The following is a 17,350-nucleotide window of genomic DNA, read 5'->3' as shown; positions in this document are numbered from 1 at the left end:
AGCAGCTTTTCACTACTCCATTGAACATCCCAGTTATACACAACCAAAGACTATATTCATCTGTAGTTGAGCGAACTTTCTCAAAAGGTTTTAAGTTCATAGCAACTGACTGACTTTTTGATTGACGACTTAAGCTATGTGTGCCATGAGAATGAACTGCGCTACCTGAGCGACGGAAGTCATTATTTCTCTATGGAGGGTCGGCAAATAAAGTGACCAAAGCGAATTTGTCTGGAGCGAAGTGACTTGAGCGACCAGAGTGGAAGTCAAGCTAATATTATGGTAATGAGCTATGACGCGGTTCAACGAAAACCAATGAGAATGTTCATATCTCTTAAAGTCCCAGACTGACAAGCCAGAGCCGTTATGTGAGTAACTAAATCAAACATGACAATGTCACGTCCAGAGCGAATAAAGCGTTTTTTTTTTGCGAACTCTGTTCGCTTAGGTCGTTTCTGGTGTACACAGGCCGCTTTATATTGTTGGTTCATCCTTATTGGCAAAGCCCCATCCATGTCATCTCCTGTGACTTTTTTTTTCAATGCATGCCCTCTCGTTCCCTCTGCTGTTATTGGCCATGGCTCATGAACGTCCTCTTCTTATTGGCTGTTCTCTCCTCTGGCCCGCTCCCCAGGATGGAAGAGTGTGACGGACATCCCTCAGCTCGTGGAGCAGCACCTGGCTGGCCGCCTGAAACTAGATGAGTTTGTCACACACACCCTCACCCTAGATGAGGTCAACCATGCCTTCCAACTGCTGGCTGGGGGTCAAAGGTGAGACAGACACACCCAGTTCATGATCATTTTAGCCAATCAGGACTACGCAGAGATCCATATTCACAATTCACAAACACTTCTCATTAATTAATATAGAATTTTGTTGAATATACATTTCACTGAATTAAGGATGTGTTCTGCTATCTGTTCTTTAGGAGATGTAATATCTATGTTCTCGCAAGAGATACAATAATGTTAATTTGCTTTATACACAGTTCTAATAAATAATACTAACACAGTGGAAAATAAATAACTGTGTAATAATATGCATGTGTAATACATGTTGTATTAATGACTTTAATGCAACAGTCACTCATTCTGCTCAAAGCACTTAACATGCAAGCCTAAACAGTGTCCGTCATGGTCAAAATCATACCTTTTGTGTCTTTGCAACAAAAACAAACTCTGCCTTCAATCAACGGACAACACACACTGTAGCCTACACTACAGTAGTGTGTAAACTCTTCCAAGTATTCATTACACGATTGGTGGCAAAATACAACAAACAGTTTGCAGTTGGACCCAATTTACCCTGTGAATAGCTTTTATAGCAGTGTCATTTATGTACATGGGTGGTTGACGTGACGCCTTGTTTTTTCGTAACATTGGTTAAAAACCTACAAAACTGTCATTTTTCCTTTAAAAACAAATGTCAATGAAAGATGTGGTACATTATGTTTCATATTAGCCTTAGATGAGAAGAAACATTTTTGTTAAGATTTATGTAAAGGTTTATATGTCAAATATCCTGCGGTGTGACTGTAACATTAATTAAACCTGGAATATAATATATATAAATTAATTAACCAACAACATTGGAAAAACTATTTTTTTTTTTTCGTTACGCCCTTAAACGTCAACCACCCACATGTAAAACTTGGCTAAAACTTTTGTCTCAAAAATGCCTTTTTTTGCAAAGAGTTGGATCCAGAATCATTTTTTTTTTTTTAAATTTCATACCATTTGATTTGCCGTGGCGACCTAATGACAGTTGAACTGTCAGAATGGAACACTGAATTTCTCCTCTCTTTGCCTTGCTCGTTTCGCCTGGTACGTTACCAGTGTTGCCAGATTGGGTGGGTGCCCGCCCAATCGGGCTACTTGGGATGAGCGTCTGCGGTTAAAACGGGAAAATATGGCCATTTGGCGTTTTTTTCAGCCGTTTTGGGCCCATGGAAGTCAATGTAATTTGTTGAATTTGGGCGGAATTTAGCGCAATTTGGCGTTTTTTGAGAAGCTTTTGGGCGGGATTTGGTCAGACACATCTGGCAACACTGTACGTTACTAGGGTATTCAGATGCACTACTACATACTGTACTACTTAAAAAAAAATTGCCTTCTACGCTGGAAAGCAGCACAGACCTTTGTATCAGTTCTGAGATTCAGTAGTGGGTGGCTGCTTCCAAATTAGCTCACAATATACAGTAGGCCTATAGTAACTCCTTTCTTTCTTCTTTCTTTCTTTCTTTCTTCTTCTTTTCACAGCATTCGTAGCATCATCAAGATGTGAACAAGATGTCTGTGGAGAGTTTTTCTGTTTGTCTTTGGAGAGGACTGGTTTGCAACAAGGGGCAGTCTGATAGTTGTATAACACATTAAAAAGAATGTTGTGGTTTCATCCATGTGTTGTCAGTAGTAAAGAAAATACATGATGGATTGTTTACTTTGAGTGGATTGTGTTACTTTGATTAATGTCAAGGAAATTAGACAATTTTGTATAATTGCAATGAACAGACACGGACAAGAGTAGTGGGGTTTTACACTTTGGCCAAAGGGAGAGGAAGAGAGGAACACTTTTCATGAGCTCTGTCTCATAGCGAACCGATCTTGACTCCCTCCAAGTTTAGCAAAAGAAAGAGTATTTATTTCATAGTTGGGTCATTTCACGTGAAATCAGACACTTTGGGACCCGACCGACCCGGATTTCGATCATACTTGGTGTGCCTTTTCAGTAGCAAGGTAGCACCCCAGAACTGCATTGGTTTGAATCTGACACTAATATTAAGGGAGAAACAGACTAGGAAAGGTTTACATGTGAGGGTAGGACACTATACATTCAGCCTTGAATATATCAGTCAGTGTTAGTCACAAAAAGATGCCTGTGGTGTTGTTTGAAAGCTCTTTTCTGGCTCTACATATTACACAATCACCTTGGAATACAACTACTCTCAGAATATGAATTATGATAAATTGAAAAATTAAAAATTGAATATCTAAAAAATCTATATTTTAAAATGGCCAGTTCCTTGTCCAAACGTAGCCGGCAATGTCATGAGCAACACCTAAAATGCTGGTGTTCGGTTTGTTATTCTTTTCAGAGAGAATTTGACTCACAAATATGGCGTCATACAGACCACTTACTAATAATATGGTAATACCATAGTAGCATCACATGACAAAACAAAAACAAAACAAAAATGGTCAGTGTCCATGGTCCCAGGTTTCAGAAACTAAGGCAGATGTCCATTTATACACACCAAATGATGATATGAGAATGTTTGAACATTCCTTCTCTGTGTACCTGTGCCATCTTCCCTTTACCGTACTTTAAAGAGATAATCAATGGCTACACTCTCATTTTGTACTCTACCAGTGCATTTGAAGCAACAGCTGTGTCTTTTGTAGATAATGTATAAGTACGTCCCGTTGCAGTCACAGGTTCCACTACCAGAAGCACATCCTGATGATCCATGACAAGTCTATCTGGTCTGAAGGGAAAAGTGAAGGATGGAGATGGCCCATGAGGATGCAGGAAGTTCAGTTTCACCTCTCCAGTGCTCGGCATACATTCCTCAGCACATGCTAGCCACCAGTTGCCATCATATACAGTACAGCTACAACATACCCTTTGATGCTTGAAAATGTAACACATTCCTTTACTGAGCTCACTCTTTCAACTCTGCCTTCTCTGAATGCTGAAAATGGCCTAACTTCCACTGTGTCCATTGACAATGGGCAGAAGCTGTGTAGTTTTTGAGTACCTGGAATAGTTCTTGCAGATTCAAACCTTTTCAACAGGTTCTCAGCTTCATGATGGTACATCTCTGTTGTGGCAAACTGGCAATGGATGTTCTTGACATTATCCTTGACTGACTCCCTTGAACCAGGAACGTTTTTAAAACTATAGTTTTATAATTCAAGATGCTATTCAATCATTTCACTGGAACAAACAGTGCAGGCCACAATCCATCCATTTGTATGCTACTACCAAGATCAGTTGAAACTGGGGGAAAAAAATCTGTTTTGTTGTTGTTTCAGACTGCAACATTCATGATACAATTGCTGTACATCTGTTTCAGAAGCTCCTAATTCAGTTCCTCAGTGACACTTCATCAATGACAGAACGTCCAAAGAAGATCCTATATTTTTTCTGATGGCTGTGCTGCACAATATAAGAACCTTAAAAACACAACAAATTTGTGCCACCACGAGGCAGATTTTCACATACCTGCAGAGTGGCACTTTTTTGCCACATCACATGGCAAAGGTCCATGTGATGGCGTTGGAGGGACAGTTAAATGGCTTGCTGCACGAGCAAGTCTGCAACGTCCTATTGACAATTAAATTGTAACGCCATACCAACTGTTTGAATTTGTCAAGGATAATGTCAAGAACATCCATTGCCAGTTTGCCACAACAGAGATGTACCATCATGAAGCTGAGAACCTGTTGAAAAGGTTTGAATCTGCAAGAACTATTCCAGGTACTCAAAAACTACACAGCTTCTGCCCATTGTCAATGGACACAGTGGAAGTTAGGCCATTTTCAGCATTCAGAGAAGGCAGAGTTGAAAGAGTGAGCTCAGTAAAGGAATGTTACATTTTCAAGCATCAAAGGGTATGTTGTAGCTGTACTGTATATGATGGCAACTGGTGGCTAGCATGTGCTGAGGAATGTATGCCGAGCACTGGAGAGGTGAAACTGAACTTCCTGCATCCTCATGGGCCATCTCCATCCTTCACTTTTCCCTTCAGACTAGATAGACTTGTCATGGATCATCAGGATGTGCTTCTGGTAGTGGAACCTGTAACTGCAACGGGACGTACTTATACATTATCTACAAAAGACACAGCTGCTGCTTCAAATGCACTGGTAGAGTACAAAATGAGAGTGTAGCCATTGATTATCTCTTTAAAGTACGGTAAAGGGAAGATGGCACAGGTACACAGAGAAGGAATGTTCAAACATTCACATATCATCATTTGGTGTGTATAAATGGACATCTGCCTTAGTTTCTGAAACCTGGGACCATGGACACTGACCATTTTTGTTTTGTTTTTGTTTTGTCATGTGATGCTACTATGGTATTACCATATTATTAGTAAGTGGTCTGTATGATGCCATATTTGTGAGTCAACTTCTCTCTGAAATGAATAACAAACCGAACACCAGCATTTTAGGTGCTGCTCATGACATTGCCGGCTACGTTTGGACAAGGAACTGGCCATTTTAAAATATAAGTTTTTTAGATATTCAATTTTTAATTTTTCAATTTATCATAATTCATATTCTGAGAGTAGTTGTATTCCAAGGTGATTGTGTAATATGTAGAGCCAGAAAAGAGCTTTCAAACAACACCACAGGCATCTTTTTGTGACTAACACTGACTGATATAGGCTAGGCCTATTCAAGGCTGAATGTATAGTGTCCTACCCTCACATGTGAACCTTTCCTAGTCTGTTTCTCCCTTAATATTAGTGTCAGATTCAAACCAATGCAGTTCTGGGGTGCTACCTTGCTACTGAAAAGGCACACCAAGTATGATTGAAATCCGGGTCGGTCGGGTCCCAAAGTGTCTGATTTCACGTGAAATGACATAGTTGACATTGGTGACAGTTGCAAAACACAGCACTTAAGCATTCTGAAACATCTTCCTCTGAACTGTTGAACTTTCTACAGAGCTCATGACTTTCACAGAGCTGCACAAAATATATTTGTTTTACTGATGATAATAATATTAAAAGCAGGAATTTATAATTATTCTTACATTAATGAATCAGGCTTTTGTAGTTTTTTGTAGAAGCCACTAGGTGTCAGTGTTGCTTCACACATGATTTGCCCATGGACCCAGAGTGAAGCAGTCATGGAGGTAGTCGTGTGTGTGTGTGTTCGTGTGTGTGTGTGTGCGTGCGTGCGTGCGTGTGTGTGTGTGTGTGTGTGTGTGTGTGTGTGTGTGTGTGTGTGTGTGCGTGCGTGCGTGCGTGTGTGTGTGTGTGATGAGTCTCCCCTACTGTTCCCTCTCAGACAAAGTGTCTCTAGTTCTCTGTTGCTGTCCATAAGCACTCCGTCACCCACTCTGACACTCTCTGCTCCCCATCGTTCCTGCTGTCTGGACGGATGACTGCATCGTATGCTGTAACAGGGCTCCATTCTAGTGGTCTGTGTTCCACAGTGGGCTCCCAGACACGCCACTATCACCACGCCCCGATCGCCTCACTGCTTTCTCGGGTGTCCCAGTGAACTATGACGGCAGTGGCGGCGGCTGTGGAGGAGACAAAAGCAGTGCTCTGTCACACCCAGACAGATGGGGGTGTCCTCTGTCGGGAGGCTGTTGGGGAAACCAATCTGCCCCAACGTGGGGCTCCCCCCTGACCCCAGTAATATTATATATTGATCTAAAATGGCTCCCGCCGAGGCTTACAACAACAGTTGCGGCCAGGGTTGTAGAAAAGAGATGGAAGGCCAGCTGGGGGAGAGAGAGAGAGAGAGAGAGAGAGAGAGAGAGAGAGAGAGAGAGAGAGAGAGAGAGAGAGAGAGAGAGTTTGTGCGTGTGCGTGTGCGTGTGTGTGTGAGCGAGCATGTGCTATGGTGGGAGGTTGTTAGGGGTGTAGATCCCTGTGTGTGCATGGGGTTCCATCCCTGTGTGTGTCAGCAATGCTCTGGAATAGCTGTCTAGGAATTTGCTTTATTGAAGTTCCATTCAGATCGAGTGAATACCCCCTGCACTTTTTTTTCACACTTTTCCATTTTGGGTCTAAAATGGAAAACTAAACCGGTGCCTCCCCCATGCACGGGCTCTCCCGCTTGCACACAAGTGAGCAATCTATCAGCAGGGCCCAGCCTCTGTTCTCTCTTTTTCCCTTCTGCACAGAGGTGGAGGAAGGAGAGAGAGAGAGAGGGAGGGAGGGAGGTGGGCAGGGAGAGGAAGGAAGATTAAGGGGGTTAGAGAGAGAGAAAAAGAGAGACGGAGAGACAGATCTTCCTCTCTCTGCATAGCCAAAAGGAGTGAGGGAGGGAAAGGAAGAGTGTAGGGAGGAGAGAGAAAGAGACATCAAAAGAGGAAGAAGGGAGAGGACATGTGGAGACAGGTGCTGCTGCTGCTGCTGCTGAGTCTCCAAACCCTCATCGGTAAACGCTGAAACCGCCACCTTGGCCAGATTTATATGGCGCTGTTCAGGGACAAGTGTCTGTCACCCTTTTCTGTGGGTCTGTGTGTCTGTGTGTGTCTGTTTCTGTGTGCGTGTGTGTGTGTGTGTGTGTGTGTGTGTGTGTGTGTGTGTGTGTGTGTGTGTGTGTGTGTGTGTGTGTGTGTGTGTGTGTGTGTGTGTGTGAGAGAGAGAGAGAGAGAGAGATTGTCTGATTAAGTGTGTGACAGAAAAGAGTTGAAAGTGCAAAGCACTTCTAATTTTACATCTCTGTGTTTGAAGTCAGCTGGATCTGCATGAAGGCATTGCAGAGACACCGGAGAGTACATGCTCACTCTCAGATTAGTCTTGTAGATGATGACGTACCCGCGTGCACACGCACACACTTACTTTTTAATCTTATTGTCCTTATTTTTCTGTCTCTATAGGGCGGACACATGCACACACGGACAGTAAAACAACTCACTATTCTTATGTTGTATTAATAATATAGGGCAGTAAAGCATACAATATACATGTCAAATCTCTGTGGCACGTCTCTGTGTAATAAGTGAGTTTTGAGTCTTTGTGTTGTGAATTGCGCCCTTCATTTAGGAAGGAGGATAAATCTATTGACAGAAATGTTTGTTTTAAAATAAGCTGGGAGTGGAACAGCAGCCAGAGATAGCACCAGCCAGCTGAGGGAAGGGGGGCTTCGGGACTCTAATGAAGAATAACGATTTGCTCCGGCAGAAAAATAAAAAGGCACCTTTTGGGCCCTCTCTTCCACCCCACTCCGCCAGGCAAATATCAGACGTTTACCCCGTAGCGCATCGTGTGTCACCAGAGCTGCCTGCCATCATTCCAACACACACACATGTCGGCGGCCGCACTTGGAGGGAAAATTGACAAACAAGGGAAATGCCAGCATAGGTAAATATTGCAGAACAAATATAGCCTGAAGCCGGAAAAAAATGTCAAAGGGGCTGAATTGTCTTCCACAATATTTAGATTGGGATCAAAAGATTTCTCCTTTAATTATTATATTTGTAATATTGTGTGTGTGTGTGTGTGTGTGTGTGTGTGTGTGTGTGTGTGTGTGTGTGTGTGTGTGTGTGTGTGTGTGTGTGTGTGTGTGTGTGAAGTGATACCACCAGATGGTGGCACAATTGGGCTGCATCCCTATCTTTACCCCTCTAACCAGATACACACACACACACACACACACACACACACACACACACACACACACACACACACACACACACACACACACACACACACACACACACACACACACACCTTTCTCCCTCTCTCTCTCTCTCTCTCTCTCTCTCTCTCTCTCTCTCTCTCTCTCTCTCAAATACTGTACACAGATATGCTGGTGTAACGACACCATGTCTGACCTCTAGTCACGTGAGTCATTGTGCTCTCTCAAGATTACGAGTTGCTTTATTAGCGGGCCTTTTTATATTTTGCTTTGTGTTGCCAATATGTTTACATACACAAGACTATTACATTAAGAAGATTCTGAACATCGGGGGTACATAGGAGAACCAGAGAAATCTTCCGTTTTTTAAAAATTTACTAGACCACATAACACCATATAGTTGGTCCTTGTTTCTTTGCTGCGTCTGTTTTGCTGTGCATGTCAAACACACAAAGTTCCCTGAAACATGCTAGCAACACAATATCTACAGTTTACATACTGTACACTTCTTCATCTACTGTAGGACAACCAGGAAGTGACAGGGAGATGTAACGTATGCCAACTTGCAGAGTTTGGCGTAGAGCGTTAACTTAAGCTCAGCGGTATTGTGCTGTGCCTCCCATGCCCCAACGAAACGTTGACTGGTAGGTCTTGGGTTTGAGCCCCAAGTGGCGAACTAGAGTAGATTACCTCAGTTACACTGGTGCCGTGACCCGGATGGGAGTGAGGTTTAGTGGGTTGAGAGTAACAGATACCAACTAGCTGAGTTCGGCGTTAGTAAACCTCCCTCCTGAAGCCTCATACAGTATCGTTAGTGTTGAGCTATCGGTGTGGTCCTTTAGCTCAGTAGTATTGTGCTGTGCCTCCCATGCCTGAACTGGAGCGTTGATGGGTAGGTTGTGGTATCTAGCCCAGAGTGGCGAACTAGCGCAGATGACCTCAGTTTCAGAGAGAGGCAGGAGTAAACTAGAGCATGGCCTTGTTGACACACTTGAATTGACTTTCAGCAGGTTGGGAAGTCTTGATGAGTGTGACAGGTTACTTGTGTGTGTGTGTGAGACACTTCCATGTACACACACACACACACACACACACACACACACACACACACACACACACACACACACACACACACACACACACACACACACACACACACACACACACACACACACACACACAAAGAGACTCTAAACAGCCATCATTAGTAACCTGAAGACAATGTGGGTGTATTTGTTTGCTTTTGGGTGTGTCTTTTTGGCTTTTTGTGTGTACATGTGTGTACTGTTTTGTGCAGTCTTTGTATGTCTTGTGGTTGGCCCAGACTACAGGTATACTGAGGTTAATTGCTGCCCACACACACACACACACACACACACGCATGCATGCATGTTGTGACATTTCAGTTACAGCAGTGACCCGGTATCTCCCTGGCAACAAATAGAACGCGGGATAGGTGTATGTTTGTGTATGGGTTGGGAGTGTTTCTAGTTGTGTGTACATATAGTTTTGTGTATGATCATCCTCTCCTTACTCATGTTTAGGGGCCAATCAGCTACGCTGCAAAGGCACTTCATAGTGTTTGGTATGGTTTCTACCTAGGCACAACAACATTTGGGGGACTTTCCCCCATTTAACATCCTGATAGCGAATGAGAAAATGTATCTTGGCAGCCCTTTGACATATCACAACCAAACTTGATAGTATTGATGGCCAGCACTTCTCTAGGGTACACATAAAATTTAGTTTAATTCGACCACTAAAGGCACATTCTAGGCCAACAGAGAACTGTGACTGTCGCCGTTCTTGCACCTAATATTGAACCGTCTGGCTTGTTCAGGGCACAATTCTCAGCATTTGTAAACCGGAAAGTTGGTTCGCAAACCGAAAAATGATTGTTTCTTCTCTGCGAACAGTGGTGACAAAGTGGATGTTAGCTGGTTCATCTTGGTAACAAATGGTCACATACGAAAAGGTTTAGAGCACGGTATGAACGGTGGAGGTATGTATGTCCAAGACAAATTTCCTTCGGGACCATTAAAAAGTCTTGAATCTTGAGTCTTGAGGTAAGCACTTAAGTTCCAAGCATAACTGCTGCAGGAATTGCCACCGGCACCATTCTGGAAAGCCTGAAAACAGTATGAATTAACTCTGCATCCCTTTGACGTATTACAGCCAAACTTGATAATATTGAGGTCTACCACATCAAAGTTTTGTATAATTTGGCCATTGATGACCAATCATATTTGTTGGCCACGCTGCCAGACAGTGTGTGTGACAACTTGTCTGAGCTTAAGTCATTGTGCAGGCATGGCAACACAACTTCAACTCTTCAGATGCTTTTCTGCTTGGCTCCACATCGCTGCTTGCAGCTATATTTATTTAATTGTAAATTTGTAAGCCTGAGTTCTGTGTGTTTTAAAATGTGTGTATGTATGTGTGTGTGTGTGTGTGTGTGTGTGTGTGTGTGTGTGTGTGTGTGTGTGAGAGAGAGAGAGAGAGAGAGAGAGAGAGAGAGAGAGAGAGAGAGTAAGAGAGAGAGAGAGAGAGAGAGAGAGAGAGAGAGCGATGTTGCCCCCTCTGTTTGCTCAAGCAGTGATGCAGGCGGCTGATTCTCAGCTACTGGAGCTGCAGATGCCCGACAAGATGAAACGCAGCTCCTCTCAAAGGCCTCTGAACAAACACCTGAACAGTGTGTGTGTGCGCAAGTGCGTGTGTGCGCATGCGTGCATGTGTGTGTGTCTCTCTCTCCACCTCTCTCTCTCTCTCTGTCTGTGTGTGTGAGTGTGTGTGTGTGTGTTCTCATTCCTTGACAGTCGGGATGAGGAGAATAATATGGGAGAGAATGGGAATATGAGAAAAAACAAAAAAACAACAGGAGTGGGCGAGAGAGAGAGAGAGAGAGAGAGAGAGAGAGAGAGAGAGAGAGAGAGAGAGAGAGAGAGAGAGAGAAGGGTGTGGGGAGGAGTAGGTGGAGACAAAGCCCTGTCTGCTTTGGACGATTGCTCTCCTTAAGTCTCTAAAGGCCACCAGTGGAGTCTCTGTTTCATCAGCAAATCCTCAACCATTAGCGCTAATGCCAGCCTTACCACACACACACACACACACACACACACACACACACACACACACACACACACACACACACACACACACACACACACACACACACACACACACACGCCTCACATAACCTCAACCTCACACAGCGTCTGCCTCTACCAGGTCAGCGGAGGTCAATGCGCCAATTCCACACCTGTCAACAGAAATGACTGGGTTTTACACAGATTTACATCTCTCTCTCTTTCTTTCTTTCTTTCTTTCTTTCTTTCTTTCTTTCTTTCTTTCTTTCTTTCTTTCTTTCTTTCTTTCTTTCGCTTCTCTCTAACAGACACTCACACACACTATCTCTTTCTCTTTTCACCTCTGTGTGTCTAGGTGTGTGTGTGACCGTTTTGAACTGTAGTTTTACATACATGTAGATGTCTGTGTGTATAAACCTTGATTTTGAGATGTGCGTGCATACGTGCATGCATTCTTGTGTGTGTGTGGTGTCAGTCAGCCTTTCAGTGTAGGCAGAGAGCAGTAATTGTCTTATTAGAGGAGGGACACACCTCTGTCTGGTTTCTACCCCCCCACCACCCCCTCACTTCCATACGTGTGTGTCTCAGTCCTCTGAGTCATCTCTGACGAAATGTTTTAAAAATAGGGGTTCTGTGTTATTTCACCATTGTTGTTTAAAAAAATAACAAATTCTGCAATCTGTCCCAGAATGTAAGCGCATTATCGCAGAGATCTTCACCCTGACTTCATGCCCCTTTTACTGTTCCTTCATGCTGTCAGAATCCAAGTATCTCTGTACTGTGTCTTTTATGACAGTTACTAAAGAGCACTAAAGAAGGATACTGGGTAACACTTTAGAATAATGGATGCAAAAAAGCATTATAAAGACTTAATAAATAATTAACTATTGATGAACAAAACATTAACAAATGTTTTTAAATGACTAGGAAATGTAAAAAATGATTGTAAATGACTAGGAAATGCTATGTTAATATTTCATATTTATCAAACATTTACAAGTTGCTTGTAAATGAATAAAATACTCTGTTATAAAGTGTGTAAAATCTTGCATATATCATTTGTAGATATTTTATGAAGCATTAATAAAACTTACTTAATGATAAAAACATTTGTTAATGTTTTATTCATCATTAGTTAATTATTTACTGAGTCTTTACTAAGGAACATTATTATAAAGTGTTACCGGATACTGACACACAAATACAAAAACCCTCACATACAGTAGTAATTATGGCATTCTGCCCGGAGGTGTGCGTGCGTGCGTGCGTGCGTGCGCGCACATGTGTGTGCGTGCGGGTGTGTGCGTTTGTCTGGGTGCATGTGCTTGTTACTGTGTTCTATTGTGTGCATGTCTGTCTTTCTTTCTTTCTTTCTTTCCCTTTCTGTCTGTCTGTCTGTCTGTCAGTCTCATCAGTGGAGCCATATATGAACTCTTGTGTCTGGAGTCAAGAGAGGACACACATGTAGGTAGCTTTTACACCAAATTACATTGAATTATATGGAATATGATATTTAACTGGGATAGAGAAGATTGTGTAATGCAGGTTTTAATTAATGCCATTATGAGAAATAACACTATTATTATCATGTGTTTTACTAATTAAAGGTAGATATTGTACCTGAGGTTCATTTGAGTTTTTTTTTCACATAATGAACTTAAATTGTGTGTGTGTGTGTGTGTGTGTGTGTGTGTGTGTGTGTGTGTGTGTGTGTGTGTGTGTGTGTGTGTGTGTGTGTGTGTGTGTGTGTGTGTGTGTGTGTGTGCAGTATTATGGCATGACGCTTTGTTATGACAGCCACATTGTCAATAAACAACTACCATCTTGACTAGGTCCTTTGAAAAGAAAAGGATTTTGAATTGTGAATGTAAATTCAAAAGTTTCTTCATGAAAATATATAGTTTTAGGAGTCTGTGATATTTCATAGGAAAATGAACAGCATAGCCTTTGCAGTGAGGATAGTGATGTGTCTCTGATTCCGACCAGCCTCCCGCCACCGACAAAAATCCTGTGGAAAACACTGATGTGTTGCTGTGTATTTTTTTCCCAAATTGTGTGTGAAAGAGGTAAAAGTGGTGCAGTCAAGAACAAAACAGTTGTCATGGTGTCAGCCAGTGTCAGAGTCAGAGTCAGTGTCAGAGAATACATTATATTACTGCAGTGCATGCAGGCACACACACACTTTCATGCTGACATTCCAAACACACTGTCTTAGGGCCCCGGTTCCGACAGCATTGTCGGTTCCGACAATTTCGGTTAACCCCGCACACTGACACAGACATGCTATGCGTGTACATAATGAATGATTCATTTCATCACAGCAGAGCATGGATAATCAATGCGTGGCTCCGAGAAAAATAGAGCTCTCCCCCAATCGGCAGCCGACTTCCACGGACATTGGTACCGGTGTGCGGGGTTATTTTGACAACAGCTGAATCGAACTTTGGCAGAGCAGTGCTTCTCATTTTCAGAACCAATGTGCGGATGACCTTATACTCTCTTACCATCATTCTCCATGACTCACTCAGAGACACAGAGAGACAGGGACTGTTTTTGACAGTCGACAGGAGCTGTGTATGTGTCTAAACTAAAGTTTTCCTTTTCTTCCATGAAAAACATAACTTAGCACTTACAACATGAGAGATGAAGGGGTGTGACTCTGGTGGATAATGTATGTGTCAGTAAATTCTGGTCGTTTATTAAGTAAGATTAAATTAACTTCAGATGAAGTGACATCACAAGTTTAGGCGTAACACGCTCCCCTGAACTGAAGGGCTTTTCAATACTGGAGAGCGCACTCACACAACACACACATCACATAGCAAACATATCTACACACACACACACACACACACACACACACACACACACACACACACACACACACACACACACACACACACACACACACACACACACACACACACACACACACACACACGTCATATCACCCCCTCCTGAGCTACAAAGACATGAAAAAGAAACAGAAGTTAAACAGCCTCACTCAAGTACAGAAGCCTATTAGACATTCACCTTGACACACACACACACACACACACACACACACACACACACACACACACACACACACACACACACACACACACACACACACACACACACACGGACACACGGAAGATTAACTTGTACAATGGGCCTCCACAAAGTGGTGAGCTGAGAAGGGTGCTCTTGTTTAAAAGATAATATTTGAGTTAAGCTAACGCTAGGCTACTGTGTGCAGCATTAGTGATGATGAACCGCTAGCAGTTTAATCAGCCACCCATCGCTAATCTCTTATACAAACCCTGCACTGCGTTTGATAGTAGCATTGCGCAGCACTGCACAAGGTAGGGTCATGCTGGTGAGTAGTTCATTATTTATCATCCCTCTTTCGTTTCATTTTCTTTGTCTTCTGTCTTTATTCCTCCCATCTTGCCCTTGCTCTTAGTGTACATCCATCCAGGATAACATTGTGGATGCAAAACGTTTCTGCTTTCTCCTTTTCCCAACTTTAAATTTGCCCTTTGGAGATCAATTTCGTGTTTAAACATGTCTGTCTGTCACATTCTCGCCTTACCAATGACAATGTGCTTTTGTCTCTGGTAGCTCTTATCACTCTCATCCTGTTTCTGTTGTCCTTAAACCCAGCCGCCCTCATACAGCCCCCCCCCCCCCCCCCCCACACACACAAACACACACACACTCCACTATAGCCACCCACAGTCCCAAAATGAGCCCTGAGCCGCCTTTGCTCCTGTGCCGATGTGCTATAATTACTTGAGTTCAGACCATGTGGAAGGGTTGTGAAAGGGTTGTGGAGTGGATGGGCTCTTTTTTTCTTTATTGGGATTGGGGTTGGGGGTGGTAGCAGTGGTGGTGGTGGGGGGGCAGTGATAAGAAAACAAACACAGGCCGGGAGGCCTCCAGCAGAACCCCCCCCCACACATACACACACCCACACCCACACCATTACCTCCCCACACCAAAGACACACACACACACACACACACACACACACACACACACACACACACACACACACACACACACACACACACACACACACACACACACACACACACACACACACACACGTGACCTGCTGTATGTGGGCAGACGGGTACACATGGTGTGTGTGTGTGGGTGTTGGGGGGGGGCAGCCAGGGGGTATGTTACAGGGACACATGGCGTGAGCAAACAGCAGTAATTGCATTAGATCCCCCCAGTGGAAACGCTAATTCCTGCTGCTCATTTGGGCCGGGTGGTAGTGGTAGTGGTGGTGGTGCTGCTGGTGGGGATTCTCATCTTTTATTTCCACTCAAGTCCTTCCTTCCACCATACTCTGTCTCTGCTTTCAATGTCTCACTCATTCCTTTCATCCTTTCTTGTGAATTTGAAGGCCTTTGTATGATTCTCTCTCTCTCTCTCTCTCTCTCTCTCTCTCTCTCTCTCTCTCTCTCTCTCTCTCTCTCTCTCTCTCTCTTTGTATGATTTTCATTCTGTGTGTGTGTGTGTGTGTGTGTGTGTGTGTGTGTGTGTGTGTGTGTGTGTGTGTGTGTGTGTCTGTGTCTGTGTGTGTGTGTGTGTGTGTGTGTGTGTGTGTGTGTGTGTGTGTGTGTGAGAGAGAGAGAGATCAAGCCATTTTGTAAATCCTATTGGCAGTCTCATTGTTCCCTAATATTAGGCCATGCAGTATGCAAAGCTGGAGACGGAGCAGAAGCATATGAAGTTGTGAAGTTGGTATCTGAGAATTTTTTTTGAATAAGTCCAAAGTGCCGATTAACGTATGCCATAAGCACTATTTTGCTATGACACTTGCTAAGGAACACCACTACAGTGCACTTGCATTGGACACCACTACCCACTCAGTTGCTATGTATATATGGCGCTTGTTTCGCCGATCGGAATAGATCTCATCCGATTAGTCTGATCAGAATGAAGTGTGTAAAATGACCTTGAACGTTTGAATACCTGCCATGCACAGTTATCAGGGACCGTGGTTAGTAACAGTAGGCCTAGTACGGTAGGGACACTGAAATAGACATAGAAGTATTCATTGCTTTACTTATATATTTAGCTTTCGGAAAGTGTAGCAAGAAGCGACACTGCTGTACTTATTCTTGCACTTACGGCCAAGCGCGGAACAGAGGCCATCCGACGTGCCGCTGTCATCAGTTCACTTAACACATTGAATACCGGCGGTGCTCACGGAATTATGTCGTAGAATACCAGCGTTCTAAGCCCTTTTTTGACGTTTTTTGTAGACTCACAGCGTATTATGTGATAGGGCCACTGGCTCGTTTGAAAGTGGAGACTCTGCCCTCTTAGTAGGTGAAAACCATGTGTCTCGACGAGCTTTTATTGCCGAGCAAACCCAAGCTAAACCAAAGCGGATATCCATGAAATTCAGCTACAATCTGAGATATTGAGGTTTTTGTGAAGGGTGCGCTCTCTTCAGAATGTCACGAATTTGAAAGAGGACGAGTTGGTTTTAATCACAATTTGGTGCAAGGTTAGCTCTGGCACGCATCTTGCTGCTCGTCAAGACACACCTCCTGCTCTGTCCCACTACGACATCGGCAATCAATGCCATTCAAAATCCACGTTTTTCACGCGGACTGAACACAAACTCTTTGCACAGACGCAGAAGGTGAGACATCTGCTAAAATAGCTCCTGATGACTCCCGAAATAATAGCCCAACATTGACAACAAATCCCAATGATATGATGCTTAGATGTAGCCCATCCGATCCATATGATATGTAGCCATCTATGCTAGCTTCTGGCTTTTCAAATACAGGAAGACACAGAAAGTTTAGCATGGGGGCGAATAATCAAATAAAAAATTCTTATCTGGTTGGCGATCAAACTTCCAAATCGGAGAGCATTACTCCAATCACAGTTCGGGTGCCATTTGGAGGTCTAGGTAGCAAGTCC

At 43.3% G+C, this 17,350-nt stretch overlaps 1 protein-coding gene across 2 annotated transcripts in view; it reads left to right on the top strand.

Annotated features, from left to right (window-relative positions):
- Positions 1-2,439, top strand: part of LOC134438895 (alcohol dehydrogenase class-3-like) — a 9,912-nt gene extending 7,473 nt beyond the window's left edge. For both annotated transcript variants that reach the window (XM_063188609.1, XM_063188610.1), the window contains 2 exons: positions 635-773; positions 2,262-2,439. In XM_063188609.1, the coding sequence (XP_063044679.1) occupies positions 635-773; positions 2,262-2,286 (164 nt within the window). In that variant the 3' untranslated portion in view covers positions 2,287-2,439. The remainder of the gene's footprint in view (positions 1-634; positions 774-2,261) is intronic.
- The last annotated feature ends 14,911 nt before the right edge of the window (positions 2,440-17,350 follow it).

This window comes from Engraulis encrasicolus, chromosome 22 (genome assembly GCF_034702125.1).
Source record: "Engraulis encrasicolus isolate BLACKSEA-1 chromosome 22, IST_EnEncr_1.0, whole genome shotgun sequence".
Classification (NCBI taxonomy): Eukaryota; Metazoa; Chordata; class Actinopteri; order Clupeiformes; family Engraulidae; genus Engraulis; species Engraulis encrasicolus.
Note: the sequence above shows the minus strand (reverse complement) of the source record. Positions and strands in the feature narration are given on the sequence as shown.